Genomic DNA, 18,615 nt, shown 5'->3' with positions numbered 1-18,615 from the left:
TACCGCTAATGTCAGTAGATTCGTCGACTTGTAAAACAAAATATCGCTTGGAAAGTTTATTGTTAACTGTTTTCTCAATATCATCTGACATATTTAATTTTTTTTTTATTGTATCGTTTGAAAGAGGAATTTTCATAATTTCCTTTTTGCTTTATCACCAAACATAATTTTTCCTATTTCACAATATGCAGGTAAAATTAGAGACTCTGCTATAGTATGTGGTTTTAATTGTACAGCAATCAATTCAGCAATCTTGTATGAATCCAGTTGTGCCTTATCGGAAATTTTAACAGTTTTTTCAAAATATTTCGCTTGTTTATTTTGCATGCTTAACAATCTTTTAAAGTAATCTTTACTTTTTGATGCAAGATCGGCGTGCTTCGTAGTGAAGTGGCGATTTAACTTGTCAGTATACATCGCGCTATTGGACAGTTTTTCTCCACATACAACACATAGTGGAATGTGATATCCTTCCTCATTGATGCTAGTAAAACTGAAACGTAAATATTCTTCAGAATACTGTCCATTATTTTTTTTTATTTTACTGGATATATTTTCTTTTGTATGAGACGTATGATGTCTAGTAACATCGTCACTACTTCTTCCACTTGTACTCCCAGTGTCATTAATGTTTTGGTCTGAATCACAATTTCGTTTGGTAATAAATTTATCCATTGTGGGGTATCACGACTATAATAATATATAAATTGATTGAAACATTAAGATTTTAATATTTTGCGGAATTTGTTTTTACCAATTTTCTCGCGGTGTACTTGCAATAAGCTGGCGGTGCACCGGTTAAGAACCACTGCCCTACGCACTTGAGATATGCGTTCTCCATTGGGATCACAATCTTCTATAATATTAAAAAATTTGTCAAGATGCGTGAAGGCTTCATTCATATTTTTCATTGTTAAAGAGTTTTCCAAAATAAACCTGTCTCATCTACATTAAATATTTGGTTAGAGGAATATTCTCCATCGTCAATAATTTTGGATAATTAGGAAATAACTTGTTTTGCAGCATCTTTACCCGCATCAGCCGATTCTCCAGTAAATTTAATATTATGAAAAGAATACCTCATTTTAAAATTGTAAAACCAACCGTTACTTGCTTGAAAAACCGTGTTAAATTCTTTTTTTAATCTATCCTTCCAATCTTTGTGCAAACTAAGAGCTTTTGCTTGAATAATTGAAATACTCAGGGGGACATCTTTTTGATGTTGGTCATTGATCCATAATGACAGATTTTTCCATTTCATCCATGTTTTTTTGAAAACATATCTAAAGATTGTGGAAATATATCTTTAATTTCCACAATTTTGAACGTATTCCTTAATTATATTTTTATTTTGCAAAATTGAACATATCATAGACCTGTTTGTATCATACGAACGTCCGATTGAAGCAATAGATTCACCGCTATCAGAGCGTCTAATAATTTCCATCTTTGTCTCGAATCGTGTGAAGTTTATGAGTCCTTGATTTCTTTTTGTTCGTATCAACACTGAAGTTTTTCCGTTAAAAATGTTTTTTAAAATGTGCGAAATAGCGAATTGTGCGAAAGTCGAGGGCCGCCTGTATATTGACTTTTTTACTTTGATGACTATTAGGGGATCCATAAGTAATCATTGAATAGAGTTGGATACATTTTTAATGGGATGTAGGGATTTGTTTCAGTGGTCAATAATATTTATTCGTACATCTCAACTCTGCAACCAAAAATGAACCCTAATGATATAAAAAAGATAAACATAAGATAGTCAAACCGATGTTCAATACAATTTTAGAAAAAAATCTTTTGCTTTGCTGAACCTCTTTCGTCCCATCCTCTCTTTGTAGTCCAGACAAATAAAGCTGAATCTCGGAATGAAAGATAGAAGGCTGAACTTTTACATAAACCTTTGTTTTGACGTTTTAAAGACTGGCTGATAAATCACATAAGATCGACTGTTCGCTATTCAAGATATCAAACGTCACGAAAATCGTATTTTTGCAAATATTTCGCTTCCTATATGTCACATGTCATTAGATGTTTCACAATACTTATAGAGTATATAATTCTCTACAAGTTTGTTGAAATTAAATTATTCGTATGATTAACGGTTTTTGAGATATAGAGCGGAAGGCGCGCATCCGTTTAAGGGATGATGTTATATAAACTACTGCAGTAAAAAAAATGCTTCCGAATTTTCACGCAAGTGGTTGCTTTCTTTTGTATTGCTCCCTTTTTATTTTTAGAGACAAACACTGTCTATTTGTGAATTTTCAACTGATCATCTCGTGCGCTTTTCAGCGTCGGCGTGACGAATAAACTAGATCTGCAAGTTAAAAATTATTATTATTTTATATATTCACTAAATAAAATACAAACAAAACATAGATATAAAATATAACATGAACATAATAAAAAATAAGATGTAGGGGGCCTATTTATATATGTATTTATTTAGGTTTATTATGGCCAAAATTTGGCGGCACTCGGGTAACGGACACATTTGGCGGGCTCGTACGGCCGGTGCGGGCCTCGCTCACTGTCCGCTCACACACTTAAGTTTTAACTTGTAATTATAATAATCAATAAAAATACTACTGCAGTGGCTCAATCTGTGTCTAATTGTGATTCGTCACCTCTCGTCGCCAAAAATATTTTCATATTATAATTTATTTCTTAATGTACAAAAATGTTCATTTATTTCATTGTTAAGTTGGAAGTAAAAATACTACCTTTTTAAGTCATATGTTTATGAAAATCTACAAATAAATATTAAACAAACAAATGAAATCAACTGATACATTAAAAATTCGTACTGCAATAGTGCATCGGCATTCTTTTTGTGAATGCATTGTTTACGTTTACAGACGTATGCGATGGAGAAGCGATATATGCACGTAAAAATATTCGTTGTCTCGCTTGTTCTTGTTGAAGCGGTAATGCTCATTTCATGGTGTTTTGTCGGTGTTACATCCGGCTATAAAATAAATATTTCGGCTCTTTTCGCACAACATATATAGAAAATATTATATACTATGTAATATCATAGTAACTTAGTGTCAACTCTTTATGTATGATTGTGTTAGTTCAGCGTCCGAGTGTTTTGGATACAAAGTGGAATCTGTGACGTTCACTGATATATAATATTGTTGCACAATAATTAAAGTGGTGCAATATATATTTTTTTGTATTTATTATCATATTTCTCATCCTAGATAATATACCTATTTTGCAACTATTTTATTAAAGTTTTTTATCTACAGTTACTCATAAATCTTTTATATTATTAACTATTTCTATAATAGAGTAAAATAAATCTAAGATATGTTTATGATTGATAATCATATTTTTAATCATCTTTATATTATACTTAATTTGTTTATTTATAACTAGCAATAAATATGATCACCTATGCAATAAATTAAAATGTATTTTACTTTATCTCATCATTAATATGTAATAGAAGTAACAGTGGTCATAATTTGAACCCCTGTGGTACACCATGAGATTAATTTAAATTTTTTGCTTTCTCTTTTTTAAATAATTAACAAACCATCATAACACTATATCACTCTTACCTATAATCTCTAATTTCTTTAACATTATATGTAGTACACCCATACCTCGCTATACGGCCGCTCTTTATACGGCCTTTCGCTATAACGGCCCTCTTCAATTAAGGCACGTTTTCGATTAACGGCCTAAAATGTTTCGCTTAAACGGCAAAAAAACTTTTTTTCGATGTCGATTTTTTTAAAAATTTAAAAATATATTTAATTTGCATAATTTTAAAATGAAAGGTGAAGCAGCTAGCGCCGATGAGGCCGCATCTAAGGAATATCCCAACATTTTAAAGGGAATTATTGAAAGAGGTGGTTATAAACCTGAACAAGTGTTTAACGTAGACGAAACAGGGCTTTATTGGAAGCGAATGCCTGATTACACGTACATTTCAAAAACCGAAAAATCTGCGCCTGGTTATAAGGTGTCTAAAGAACGATTAACTTTGCTACTTGGTGCAAATGCCGCGGGTGATTTTAAGCTAAAACCACTTTTAATATATTTGTCCGAAAATCCAAGGTCTCTTAAAGGACTAAATAAAAATCAATTACCCGTCATATGGAGATCCAACAAGAAAGTTTGGATGACTAAAGCTACTTTAGAGGATTGGTTCAAAAATCACTTTTGCACAGAAGTGAAAAAATATTTGCGAGACAATAACTTAAGCAACAAGGCTTTGCTAATTTTGGATAATGCACCAGGGCATCCTACTAATTTATCCGAACTATCTGAAGATGTCATGATTGAGTACCTTCCGAAAAATACAACAGCTCTGATCCAACCAATGGATCAGGGTGTAATAGCCACTTTTAAGGCATATTACCTACGCCGAACTTTCCGACAACTTATAAGGGAAACCGATGGTAAATCTTCAATTAAAACATTTTGGAAAAACTATAACATCAAGGATGCTGTTGACAGCATCAGTGAATCATGGAAGGAATTAAAACTAACAACAATGAACCATGTTTGGAAAAAATATGGCCAGAATGTGTAAAAAGTACTGATGCAGAAGTTAATTGCCTTCCTGAAATTAGGCAAAACATTTTGGATCTAGCACATGATCTCGGCTTTGAAGGTTTGAACGAACGTGATGTGCTTGATCTACTTGAAGCTGATAGGGAACCCCTTTCATATAAGGAACTCATTCAGTTGCAAGCAGAACCGGCATTTGATGAAGAGAGTCTGTTGTATTCAAACAGCTAACATCAAAAAAATTGTCAAAAGCTTTTTCCTATTTCGAACAAGGAATAAACATCTTCCTTAAAACGATCCTGACGTCGAACGTAGCGCTAAAGTTTCTCGAGGAATTAACTCAGCCATTAGCTGTTATTAATCATTGAAGAACGAAAGAGACAAAAAGGCAAGACAAACAACGTTGGACAATTTTTTTAAGCCAGGCCCATCCTTACCAGCGAAAAATGAGAACGACAGTGATCTGTAGGTTACCATTTCTTCATCGTCTTTAGATTAAAGCCATTTTAAAAAAAAATATGTATGTATTCATACACATATTTTATGTAACATGAATTTGTTTCATTTTTGTTTATGGAATATTGCTGGTTTTTGGAGTCTGTTATTATTTTATGTACAAATGTATGTACTTGTTATGTATGTATTTTAGATTTAAATGAAATAAAAAGATAAAATGCATTTTAAATGATAAACCATGTTCCATATTTAACAAATTTGGAACCGATCCCATTGAATTTGTATGAATTTGTATTAGGATAATTGATTCGTTATACGGCTTTTCGCTTAACGGCCAAGTTTCGTGGAACGTATCTAGGCCGTATAGCGAGGTATGGGTGTACTTCTATATATTGCTTTGAAAGCTCTCTTGAAATCTAAGAAAACTGCTCCAAAGCAAATATTTAATTACATTATGCTTTTAACGAGTAATTATAAATTCTTTAATCAATACGGTTAACTGTTAAATTTATACATAGATAGTATGTTTACAAATTAGCATTATCCTCAGTCCAGTAAGATAACACATAGTGTGTTTTGCTTTGTCTATATTTATCATTATCCAAACAGCGCAGTACACGCACATTATCTTATGATTAAAGTGCTCTAAAAAATAAATAAAAATAGGAACAGAACAATAAAATGAAATGATTTTTAACGCTATTTAATTTCTAATAAAATATACACTGTAACATCTATCATATATACATCAAATATATTATTATTATATATTTTATTGTTTTTAAATATATGTCGTACTCCCACGACAAAAGTGACTTATTGTTGACATGCAAACGATATAGTAGCGAAATTATCACACAAAACACATGTTACTTTGTAAATAGTAAAATTATATATCACGTCCACTGATCTGAATGAGTGGTTCATGTAAGCATACAATACTTTCTGAGCGTATGTCAAATTATACGTTGGTTATAAATCTATTGAATACAAATAAACCAGTGATTAGAGTGAGAGAGCCATTCTTGTTATATTTACATTTTTTTTAGAAAGAGTAGACAAATATAAGTTATATAAGACTAATAATAATGCAATGCAATAGTGTCTTTGAGTACAACTGAGCAAATTTTGTTCAATTGTACTTTGACAAACGAACAATGTTTTTTATGTGTATAATTTGGGTTAAATTGCTTTAAAAGTAGATCAAAAAATGTTTTACGTTTAACACACGACACTTAATTAGTGAATGCGAATTTTCAATTCGATTTTTTAGTTGTCACTTTTGTCACGGGGCTGCGATGCGACGAATCTTATGGCACAACTTTTAAAGGGCCTAAATTTGTCACAAATTCCGAACATTGCAGTGCCATTTAAAATATTATTAATCAAAACTGCAGGGCCTATATGTGCACTCTCGTTGAACAACCACAATACTTAATGATCAGCTTCCGATTTTTTAGCTTGGTCTATCTCGCTTATTCTCTCGTTCACGTCCAGCAAGGCCGACCGGAGCGGTTCTGGTATTTTGTACTTGTCGCATTCCTCGTCTTTCTCTTGAACGCTGTTCTCTTGAATGATCTTGAGCAGATTGGAATGTGTCACGTCGTTCTTGTGCTCCTCTTTTTTCTTATCGAAAAACCCTTCCAAAGTTTTCAGCGTCTCTTTGGGTTCTTCCGCTTCGACCTTTGGACTTATAACTTTGATAGGCGCGTAAGTGATCGATTCGCTTTCTAGCAGGGCATTAGAAAAGAATACGTTCGACTTGTGAGTGTTGTGTTCTGGTTTATAAGTCTCGTTGAAGAAGCTGTCCGAGCCCCTTCTGCCCAAATAAATCTTGGGTTCGGGTTCCGCTTCCGTTTCCTCTTCTCCCGAATCAACATACGGGACGTTCGCTCTAGAATCGAAGAAGTCGTCGATGCTCTCTCTTCTCTCCATCCTGCCTTTGAAAGCTTCTTTAGCGTGTGCCGTCTGAGGTTCTTCCGCGACCGCCTGCGGCTTCATCAGAACCCTAGGAGTTTCCAGTCTAGATTTGGGTTGAAACGGCGATTTCAAAGACTTGCCCACCGATTCAATCTCCCATTCGTTGATTCCGTCCCAAGATTCTTCGCTATCGCTCTGTTGATCCGCGTTTTGAAGCTTTTCCAACAGTTCTTTCGGTGCTAGATCAGTGAAAGACTTACAGCAAGACATGTAGTTTTCAACCCTAGCGGCTGTCTCGTCTGATAATGTCACTTTAGTTTCTGTGGGTAGTGATATCACCGATATGTTTCTAGTGGGTTTTTTCTCCGGTTTTGCGTCGACCTTGCTGGCTTTCATGTTGTTTTTGAGCTCATCGACGTTCGGGAGAGACACAGTGGAATGATTCTTGGTTTTAGGCTTCATGAGAAGACTCTGGTTCTTTTCTTGAGTCAAAAGACCTACGTTTGATTCTTTAGGCTTATGAAGGATGCCTCCGTTGTGACAATAATTTATAGCATGATTATGAGTTCCGTCGCATATGTGGACAGGCTCCTTTTTAGGCACAATTATCGGTTCCTCGATGGGCACCAAATTTTTATAAGGTTCCGGAGCTGCCCCCACCATGATATCGCTCTCCAATTTTACTACTTTGATCTTGACTTCTTTCTTGAACTTGTGTCTTCTCGGCGGTGGAACTGGAGGATCGGTTATGATCTGATCGTCGATTTCCAGAAGCGCTTCTGGCACCATAAGATGAGCTTCGGTCCATTCCGTTTTCTTGCTTTCACCGTTTTCTGTCTGTCGATCTCTGGAAATAAAAATAAAATATACATCATCATTCATTAAATAAAACTAGCACTAAGCTTTTTTTTATTTACAGTGAATTTGCCAATTTTTTAGATCTAGTCGGCGCCGTCACTTCGTTGATAGGTTTCGTCTCATTCTTGCACTTTCCTAAGAAGCCACCCATGTCGATCTGAGCTCAGGTACCTAAAAAATATAATTCGAAATCATTAGCGGCTATTAAATATGTATTATATTACTTATTATATATATATAATACTGAGTGGACTGAAATATAATTGATACAATTCTACCAGGGAAGTCATTTGGAGAGAGGGGGAAGGTGAGGGCATTTGCCCCCCCTTGAATCAAATAAATTATAGTAAATTTCAAAGTTTGCACTTCGAGTATTGGTTAAATAATATTCAACCCGAATTTTGGTCAATTAGAGAGCGCAAAAACAATTATTACTTCTCAGAAGTTAAAAATTCACGTCAAAAGCAATAAAATCGGGTCACGATTTTATTGCTTTTGCCGCGAAGAATAATTGTTTTTTGCGCTCTTCTACTGGTCAAAATTCGGTTTAGATATGCTTCATTCGTTTCTCACTTATTGATATATATGAACTCTAAATAACCGAGTGTTTCCACTGTGACGGCACGATTTTATTGCTTTTGACGTGGATTCTTAACAGAAACTATTTATTGAAATACCATGAATCTAAATAAAATTGAAGTAAAATAGACCATTTACTGGCAAGCTTTTGCCCCCCCCTTGAATATTGCATTTATAGTAAACTATAGTAAAAAATCACTGATAGGTCATTTTTAAAGGATATTCGTCTCCGAGTTTATATAAACTGAAATTATATTGATTACTACAAAAGGGAGTAGCAAATAAAAAATTAATTGTCAGTTTTACGGAATGGCCAATGCGACCTGCTCACTCAGTATGCGCGCTCTTGCAACCGCGTTACTCAAAAACGCGTACTAAACATTTATACACAAAATGTATTTACTTATCATGTTAATAAATTTGTACACAAAATTTATTTATTAATATTTTATATTACATTACAGAAATCAGTGATTATCAATGTTTTGGTGATTCTCAATGGTGAGACTAGGAAAACATAATGATGGTCGATAGGAATTATAATTGTATACTAATCACTAGTTTTGATCTCCCAGACACGATAGAAAGTCACAAATGAAGCAATTATTTTAATAAGCTTTTGGAAAATCCGACTAATTTTTGAGTGTGCCTTTTCTGAATTTGTCCAAAAACAAAGCATGTAATTTAATGAAATTCTATGAATCTGAATGAAATGGATATATTAAAAAAAGTTCACTGACTAACTTTTGCCTCCCCCCCTGGAAAAACTGACTGAATGGATTCTTCACATCGATTATATCACAAGGTAATTGTGTCAAGCCAATCTCAATTTCCAAAGGTCACCGGTGGCTTTCCAACGAGCATCAATTTCATAGACGAGAGCCTCTGAAAACGAGCTCGTCTCCAACGCATTGTGTTTATAGTATACATTATCATATTTCGAATGTCAAACAACACACGAAAGCACATTTTCAACGTTGCTCTCGCGTGCTTCCTCAATTAGTTCAGAATTATTGACATGTGACTGCGAAGTGTTAAACAGATTTTAATGTACTTTCGAACCACAAGTGTCGCGTATGTTGTAAATCTGTGTACATTACTTGTTGCGTGTGACTTGTGTGACATTGGATAATATTTTAAAGCCTAACTTACACTCGACAAGAACAAACAGCATAAAAGGCTTTTACGAACTATTCGTAATCCAGGCTTTTATATTTATTATAAATCTTTCCGTTAATACATGATCAACAACTACTAAGTAAGTAATGAGACACCAGACTGAAATCAGTGACATATGAATGTCACTATTCATATTTTATTTTTTTCATTTGTGAGATTATAAAAATATAGGAAAATCTAATCTGTGATGATCGATTAGAAGTATATTTTTATAATAATCATTAATCACGATTTCTCGGACAAGATAAAAGTTGAGAAACTGTTCTATTGTGTTATAGATACAAAAATATGTCATTTATTATTCATGAAATTAGAAATTTTATGCATATAAAGATTGTAGCATACTAAACAGCGCATTTTAAAGTAGCCCATGAAACATCATATGGTACTAGCATTCCTCAGCGGTCTAGGTTAAAGTTTTTACGGTTTTTTCTTACGAATTTTATGAACGTTCATCTCTCAAACTGGTTTTCGCGATTGTCAACATACAACGCTGAGATGATCGTCTTAATGCGTATTAAATATTTTTAGCGAATTAGCTAATAAGAGGCAGTAATATAAAATAAAATTACATTTTTTTTATTATGTAATAACATAAGTAATATTTTGCAGATAAATTTTAGCGTCTATTTAGCATAGATTCATATTTATTAACAATAACATATTATATACATAATTCAGGAAAATCGTTTTTGAAAAACTGTAAGCGAAATAAAATTATTTATAAAGGTAAAATTTATTATAATTTACAGTCGATATAATCATCATACTTCATTTTCTTATAAGTATTTGAATAATAATGTTTATTGTGTAAGTACTACCTAGAAAGTGGGTGCTTTTGAAGGCAATGTTCCTCTCCTTTTATTCATGTAATATGAATAAAAAAGAGCTAAAGGAACTTATGCCTGAAATACATCAGTATTTTTTTATAAATATATTTTTGCTATGATTTTTCCACAGTTGGACTCCTCGAGGAGAACGGGCCCCGGGAATTTGTCTCCTCTCGGCAGACATGGCAGAAATTATCATATGTATTTGAATGATTATTATCATGATGATGAACCAATAGTTGCTTAAAGGTATATCTATGCCCTTGAACTAGAGTTCTAGGAGAGCAAGGCAATGAATGATATTAGGTTTTGAAACGCTATTGTGGTATTTATTTGCATTGGCAAACGTTCTAAGATATTTATCCCGGCTTACAGCTACGTTTACGATTGTTTTATTAGTCTACGTGAGTTCAATAAAAACATTTTAGCTCTAGTAAACAATCGGCGAAGAAAAGCGTAGGTCTTTAAATATACTTATAAACCTCGCTATAGAACCCCTTTGAAAATATAGATCTGGACATTGTTTTAATGGACCGTAAAATCTTCAACTGATCTACAGAGCCACTGAGTCGAAAGAGAAAGTGAATTATTAGAAAATATAAACATATGTTATCCATAAATGTTTTAAAAAATGCATTACGTATTCAAATAATACTCATTTTCAACGTATTAATAAAATGTTGCGAACATTGAGAATTGAACTGATCACATCTGCCCGAATTTTACAAAAGCCTCGTATTAATGTATTAAAAATAACGATTCAGGTATGAAGACATTCGATCTATGGTTCTCAATTTATTAATCAAAGCTGCTTTTATTGTCAGTGCGTAAACTTTATTTTATAATTGGGTATCAGCAAGACATTTTTCATTCATTCATCGTGGATTTTTGTATGGCAAAAGATCTTATGATATAGTTAAATTATGGGCTACAAGAGAAGCGAAGTTTTATTTTTGGTAAATAACCTTGCAATCGCCCTTCTGCTATGAAACAGGTAATTTATATTTACTAGTGATTTCACTAGCATGAGTTTTAGGTCAACTGAGATAGTTGACCTTGGCATCTGACATTGAAAATTAACGAATCGAACATATCAAGTGCGTCTTGAATAATAAAATATTAATAATAATTATTATTAAGTTTAATTTATTATTTGCATTTGTTTTATATTTCGTATATTATTAATATATACTAAATGTATGTTAACTTATGACTAACACCATTAAGAATAATATTCCGGTTGTCTTTAAATATAGGTGTGCATATATGTGTATAATATGTAAAAAATAATATGCATTTCGACATACAAGGTGACCACTTTTTCGGAGGCGTTGATCATTACATCATTTCGAACTCTTCGTACGAGCGCTTGTGGCTCTAACGAATGACAAACACCCGGTGACCTATTTGCGACATTCAAATGACCGAAAAATGGTAATTGTAGAGCAAAAATCATTTCCATATCACATAATACTGTAAGAGTATCAAAAACTACCGAATAAAAACCCTAAAAAAACTAGGTCAAGTGTCCGCAATTTAAGTTGGTTTAAGAAGCATGTGCAAAAATATGCAAAAAAAAATATATTGCCAAAATCCTATTTCAAATAGTTCCCAAGTCGTCACGAAGATCGTGTTGTACTCTTGTGACTTTTGATTTAAGTGATTGATTAGCTGGGTCTAGTCGAAGTGGAATTTTTTTTTGGTCTTCTAATGGCCATCTTTATATATATACATATATATTCCTGATGTCTCTTTCTAGCCAATCTCAATAATTCAGTTTTTTTTGTTATTGTCTGCTAAAAATCTTGTTAGATGTAATAGCAGTTCAAAAATAAATATTCGTGTCATAGGTATGCAACGAATTCCTTACTGTTTGGCCTTTGATTGCGTCATTTTAAGTGCTTTTAAGCTTTTAGATAGGAACGACATTTAGGGGGGGAGCAGGGGAGGGAAATAAATTATCGATGACTGCACGATTTTATTTCTTTTGACGTGAAGTTTTGACTTCTGAGAAAAGATAATTATTTTTTCGCTTTTCTATTGGTCAAAATTCGGTTTATATATGCTTCATTTGATTTTAACTTATTGTAAATCGTATTACTATTATATAAAAGCTAAATATAAAATATAAATATTATAAAAAAACGACCACTGAGAGTAAACACAATCAACAACTACTAATTAAGTGGTAAAACATCAGACTGAATTCACATAATTTGACATAATACTATACTGCAGATTATGGTCACTATGCACGACCTATCTTGATTTTATTTTTGATTATTTATAACAATTCATCCGTGAGACTAGGAAGATCTAAGAAAACATAATGATGATCGATGGTTATTATAATTATATACTAATTATTAGTTTTTATCTCACAAACACAATAGAAAGTCGCAAATTAAGCAATTATTTTTATAATTATTTTGACTATCGTGACGCATTAGGTTTGCCTGTCAGGTCACGATGGTTATAATTTTAATAAATAAATAAATAAATAAATAAGCTTTTGCCAAATCCATGCGACTAATTCCGTCGCAACTAATGCATTACAACTTAAGTTCTGAATTATTTGTAGTTTGCAACTATTCGAAAAATGAATCAAAAATGTATTTTTGTGCGGATTCGCATTTAAATTAAATAACTATAAACACAGCGATCAAATTATTGAACTCATACAAAATATACAAAAACGTAAAACGAACTTCACATTAATTTTCGACGCACACCTGTTTTTGAGATAAGCGTTAAACGATAATAAAGGGTGGGCGTTTCTAACATTTTGTTTCATTCAACGATTTCTGCAAATTTCGACCATAGTTTACACAGCCGAAAAATATTATATTCACAAATGTTTTTAAAAGGCATAAAAGCATTTTTTGTTTAGAATGCGTTTCATTGTCTTGCAATTCGAAATAAAATATTCTAAGATTTTTACAAATTTAATTCGAGATAGTATAAACGAATATTCGAATAATATATAATAATTCGAATAATCGAATATCGGGATGTTTGATTGAAAACCCCAATTACAACGAAGTAAAAACAATCAACAACTACTAAGTAATTAGTGAGACGTCAGACTGAATTAAAAATATTATGCACAACCTAGCTTGATTTTTTTTGTTAATTATTCATAGCGATATTCAACCGTGAGATTAAGAAAATCTAAGAAAATCGATGGGAATTATAATTTTATACTAACCGCTAGTTTTGATTTTTTACATATGATAGATAGTCGGAAATGAAACACTTATTCCATGCGACTAATTTCGTCACAACCATTACGAGTGGTCTCGACATTATTTTATAAAAAAAATATTTTAAAACATTATTGACACGTATATTATAAGCGCAAAAAATGTACCTGTCAATATTCATAAGTAGGAAAGAGATGACGATCTTTGTGTTACAACTCAATAATTTACAGTCATCACTTCTTTTTATATTTAGAACATGTATTAAAATACATTTGTAAAAAAAATTTTATCCGTATCATTATAGAAGTGAACAGATGCGTTAAGGTGTTTAGAAAAAAATACTGCTTTATTAGAATAGTTGTCAATATCAATCTCATGACCTTAATTTTTACTCAACTTTAAACTGACTCGTTGAAAAGTTAAGTGATACATTATTTATAATTCCGTATATTTAGCAGTAGGATAATTATTTTTTTAGGATTTATAAATTTGAAACCTCTAATATTTACATATATTTTATGTTAATAATATAATTCAGGTTTTATTGACTTAATCGATCCATGTTTAACTGCAGATAATCAACGATTAATAATCCCAATACATTTTGTGTTATTAATTGTAATACATTTTAATTATTGATAAAATAGTTTTATACAATAAAGTTGATTATCAGATAATTAGATTATGACAATTTTATTAGCATTGGTTTTATATATTAAATAAAGTAGGCCGCAAAATAAAACCGGTCTGATATCTGAAAAAGTTTTGCGAATGCTGTATTATCATAATACACATATAAAATAAAATTAAATAGGAATCATTTACCGTTACTGTCTGCTGTACCACTTTTTTATATAATATAAAAACTGTGAGATAAAATTGGTATGATTGATTTTTAGAAACTGATAATCACATATATTTGATTAAATTAATAAAAACACAAGACATTAGACTCAAATCAAATTATGTAAGTCAGTTATATATATTTTATATAATATTTAAATTATTCGTAGAATATTCATCCGCAAGATTAGGAAAATTAAGAATGATCCATTAGAATCATAAATATATAATTTCGATTGTGCTGCACATTTTTAGATTTATCTTCTATTGAATAAAAATAGTTTATATATATTTTACCTGTGGCTAGATTTCTCGTTTTCTTCTCGTATACTCCTTAGATCTGCCTTTCTCCGTCACCATCACAGGTCAATGAAAACTCCTACAAAAAATGGTTGAATCATCTCAGAAAGTTAAAAAAATATCGTACAAGCAATTCAACAAAAAATAATCGCATATTATAATCATACAGTCGCAAATAAACCAGTAATATATGAGTAATAATTATCAATAAAACCGCAAATCATACAATAAGCTTTGCTATGTTTATGTTTAATTATATTAATAAAATAATATTTATTTAATAGTTTGCGTTGCAAATGAATCAACGAATGATAATTTATTATTACAATGCAATGAATAATGTAATAAAGATAAATGGCAAAACTGAGAATTTGCTTGAAATTGTGTAAATGCTTGAAATTGAAAAATAAGTATATTAAATGTAAAATATACGCTATAAAAAATAGGTGTACAATAAACTAATTAATATTTTTAACGATTAGTTAGAAATCATATGCTTATTGTTAACTGCAAAACAATAGAGAAAAGTTAATAAATAATGCGATTCGTTGAGAATATTGTATGTTGTATTATAGATAACTGGCGAATGTTATTTATCTTAGATCTTAGAGAATCAATCGCTACTTTAATTAAAATAAATACCATTCGGATCTCAAAACGTTAGAATATAACAGAAATGAGTATTTGAGATTAGAACTCTCGATTCTCATTGTTCCGGAAACGTTTCCGGTGTACTTTACATTATAATGTTAGTATTTAAAATAATTTATTTTGTATTTTATATTATATTAAAATATTATATATTCTAACGTTGCTTCATCGAACGTTGAACTTTGAAATGCTAAATTTTCATATTAATGATAACGTGACTTTTTGCGATGAAACGCAAATTGAGAAAAATCACGATTCTGTCAAAAATAGTTGAATTTTTTGCTGTGACGTTAATATTTAGTTGCATTTTAATATATTTTTTGCAAATAAAATTTGTAACCAATTTTGCAAATAATATTTAAATTAATTAAAAAAAAATGAATTAAAATATCTAGGTTTAATACATAAACAATGTCAGGGAGATCAGAACTAGTCATTATTATTTATTTATTTAAATTAATATTACCCCAATGCGGTACTTCAGAATGAGTGAAATAAAGTCTAAATTACTTAATTTTTAAAGAAAATGGTTTTGAAGGTCAGTATTGACTACGTTGACATGGTTCGAAGGACCAGGGGTGTAATTTCAGCTTTTTCCAGAGGGGAGAAAAAGTTGGCTAGTTAATGATCATTTTTAAATATTTCGGTTCATAGTATTTTTCATTAAATGACATTTTTAGGCAAATTCAAGGGGATGTCCCTGTTTAGAATCCATGTCAAAAGCAAAAAAATACAATAATTGAGAATCGAATAAAAGCATCATTTTAACTTTTTTCGGGGGGGGGGGGGGGCGACGCTGTCACGATTTTATTGCTTTTGACGTGAATTTTTGACTTTTGAGTAGAGATAATTAATTTTACGCTCTTCTATTGACCAAAATTCGGTTTGAATATTCTTTGACCAGTCCTTTTATATTGAAAGTTAAGGATATCTATCATATTTTTAAAACATAGCATAAAATCCAACTCACTTCACTAAATCTTATTTTCACTTGACAGATGAATTGAATTAGTTTGTATTTTGGACTTGAGCTAATGAAAAAAAAATAAACTTCATTAGGTTAGGTTTGGGTTTGAACAGCATATGGACGTTTCGCAACTGTCATTTTAAAGCAGCATAGAATCTCACTAGCGAGTGAAATTTAATTTTGCTAGTAGAAATATACATATATCTACTGGTGAAAATATATTTGGACTTAAAATAATAATAATATAAATTCACTGAAAAATACACATTCACTGTAACATTCATACATCGCATGTAAATAAATAATGAATAGTATGTAAATGTATATATTTTGTACTACGTATGGAAAAGTTGAAATCATATAATTTTACTTGCACCTGCTAGATAAATTATATTTTTACTTGTAAAGTATATATCCACCGGTGAAAATGATATTTTATTTGATTTTCCTTGAAAGATAACCCGAGAATTTCTTGATTAGAAACAGGGACATTATTTCTCCTTTTTTAATATTTCTATTTAATTAAAATTCATAGTATTTAATTAAATGACATGCATTTTTCTGGCCAAATCCAAAGAAAGTAAAATTCCCTTCACTGCCCCGCCCTCAAATGACGTTAATGTGCAAAAGTTTTGTACCAGGTAAATCCAATTTTTTTTAGATTTACCTTGAGGAATAACTCGAGAATTTCTGATTTTTAATCAGGGAAGGCATTTTTTTATTGGGGGGAGGGAGGGGGGGGGTAAAATTTGCCATTTAACGGTATTTTTTAAAAATATTTTGCTTTCATTAAGAACATGCACTTTTATGCCAAATTCAAAAGGGGGGGGGGCAAACGTTCATATCTAAGCCCCCCCCAAATGTGTATAATGTAATTAAAAATTATGAATGCTTAAAAATAATGTAGATGAGAAAATGTTAAATATACGTGCAATGCATTTATAGAAATATGAACAGCAAAAATATTACTGATAAATAATTGGTTTATATATATATTCAAGATATGGTATGAGTTTATTTGTGAATAGTTGTATTTAAATTCGACTCTGGAATATTTTGGTTTCGCTTAAAAACTACACGCTAGAAATTCGATAAATATTATTTTTGGCACACACATATAAATATGCTTGTCATACTTGATCTAGGCTTTTATATATATTTTAAATCTCAATTATATTATTAATAAAAAATAGTTATTACTTATATTTTTTATAAATTATATGTTATATCTATATAGTTTTTGTTGTATCTACATTATTATAACTATGGCATTTGAAGATATAATAAAATAATTGGCATTTATGAAGAAACTAAGCATTTATATACAACAAAGTTACTTTTTAACTATCAATAAACAACATAGAAGTGTTGTTGAAAGCAAAAATAATAATACAAATAATCTATGAACGCAAACATAATACAAAATACAAATTGTTGAGGTAATATGCGCGCAACATTATAAATACTCAAATAAGGTAATAAGTGTACAATATACATGTAAATGTGTGTATGAATAGTGTGTATGTATCTTTTACAAGTTCAAACTAACATATAACACAAAAATGAAACATTTTTCAATTGAAAATAGTTAAAATAGTTTCTGGATTATGGAATGTGTGTAAATCAGATTTGAAAATCTGATGGTACGAACCGATGTAACGTCGCGCATGAGGTCTCTTACCGATGAGCTCACTACTGGCAATGGCGATCTAGCATAACAAACGATGATGTCATCTATCCTTGAGAAGCGCTGGCGCAACCACAAACAGAAAGGTGTGATCCAGCTATTGAGGTGGAAACTGCGAATTTTCAATACGAGATGGCATTCCGATCGATTGTTTTTTTTATTAGCCGCTTGGGAAATATATTATGAAGTATGTCAAGAGATGGCGTTAGTTTTTTTAATATATTATTATTATGAAAGATTTTAACATTTTATACATAGTATATAAAATAAAATTATATTTTTATATTAGGATTACATTTATAATTCTGCGTTACATTATAGTGATAAATTTATGTTGTACTTAGCACAATGTACAGTGTTCATAGTGTTTTAGCGATTCGAATCACAAAAAAATAAAAGGATTTAGTAATACTACAAGTACTTTTGAAATGTACAAAACAAAAATTTATGACTTAGTCAACATTCTTAAGTATTGAAAATGTTTTTTAACATATCAATATGTAATGCAACTGTCGAACGATCATTCTCAGTTCTTAAAAATATACATAATTTGCAAAATCTTTCGATTATTTTTATAGAAGATGATCTCACAATTCAATTTTGATATCATCA

General features: G+C 31.0%; 1 protein-coding gene across 2 annotated transcripts; it reads right to left on the bottom strand.

Annotated features, from left to right (window-relative positions):
• Nucleotides 1-6,025: 6,025 nt before the first annotated feature.
• Nucleotides 6,026-18,093, bottom strand: LOC148234436 (uncharacterized). Of its 2 annotated transcripts, none has more exons than XM_088188310.1 (4): nt 17,998-18,093; nt 14,696-14,777; nt 7,824-7,935; nt 6,026-7,753 (listed from the first exon to the last, which is right to left on the bottom strand). In XM_088188310.1, exons 3-4 carry the CDS (start codon nt 7,913-7,915, stop codon nt 6,421-6,423), a joined length of 1,425 nt encoding a protein of 474 aa, XP_088044436.1. In that variant the 5' UTR covers nt 7,916-7,935; nt 14,696-14,777; nt 17,998-18,093; the 3' UTR covers nt 6,026-6,420. The 2 variants fall into 2 exon arrangements, with proteins under 2 accessions (XP_088044436.1, XP_088044435.1); XM_088188309.1 differs by having other exon boundaries at nt 17,968-18,042.
• Nucleotides 18,094-18,615: the final 522 nt, after the last annotated feature.

The sequence above is a fragment of the Plectrocnemia conspersa genome, unplaced genomic scaffold (genome assembly GCF_051122295.1).
Source record: "Plectrocnemia conspersa isolate PC_06_02 unplaced genomic scaffold, ASM5112229v1 ptg000006l, whole genome shotgun sequence".
Taxonomy (NCBI): Eukaryota; Metazoa; Arthropoda; class Insecta; order Trichoptera; family Polycentropodidae; genus Plectrocnemia; species Plectrocnemia conspersa.
Note: the sequence above shows the minus strand (reverse complement) of the source record. Positions and strands in the feature narration are given on the sequence as shown.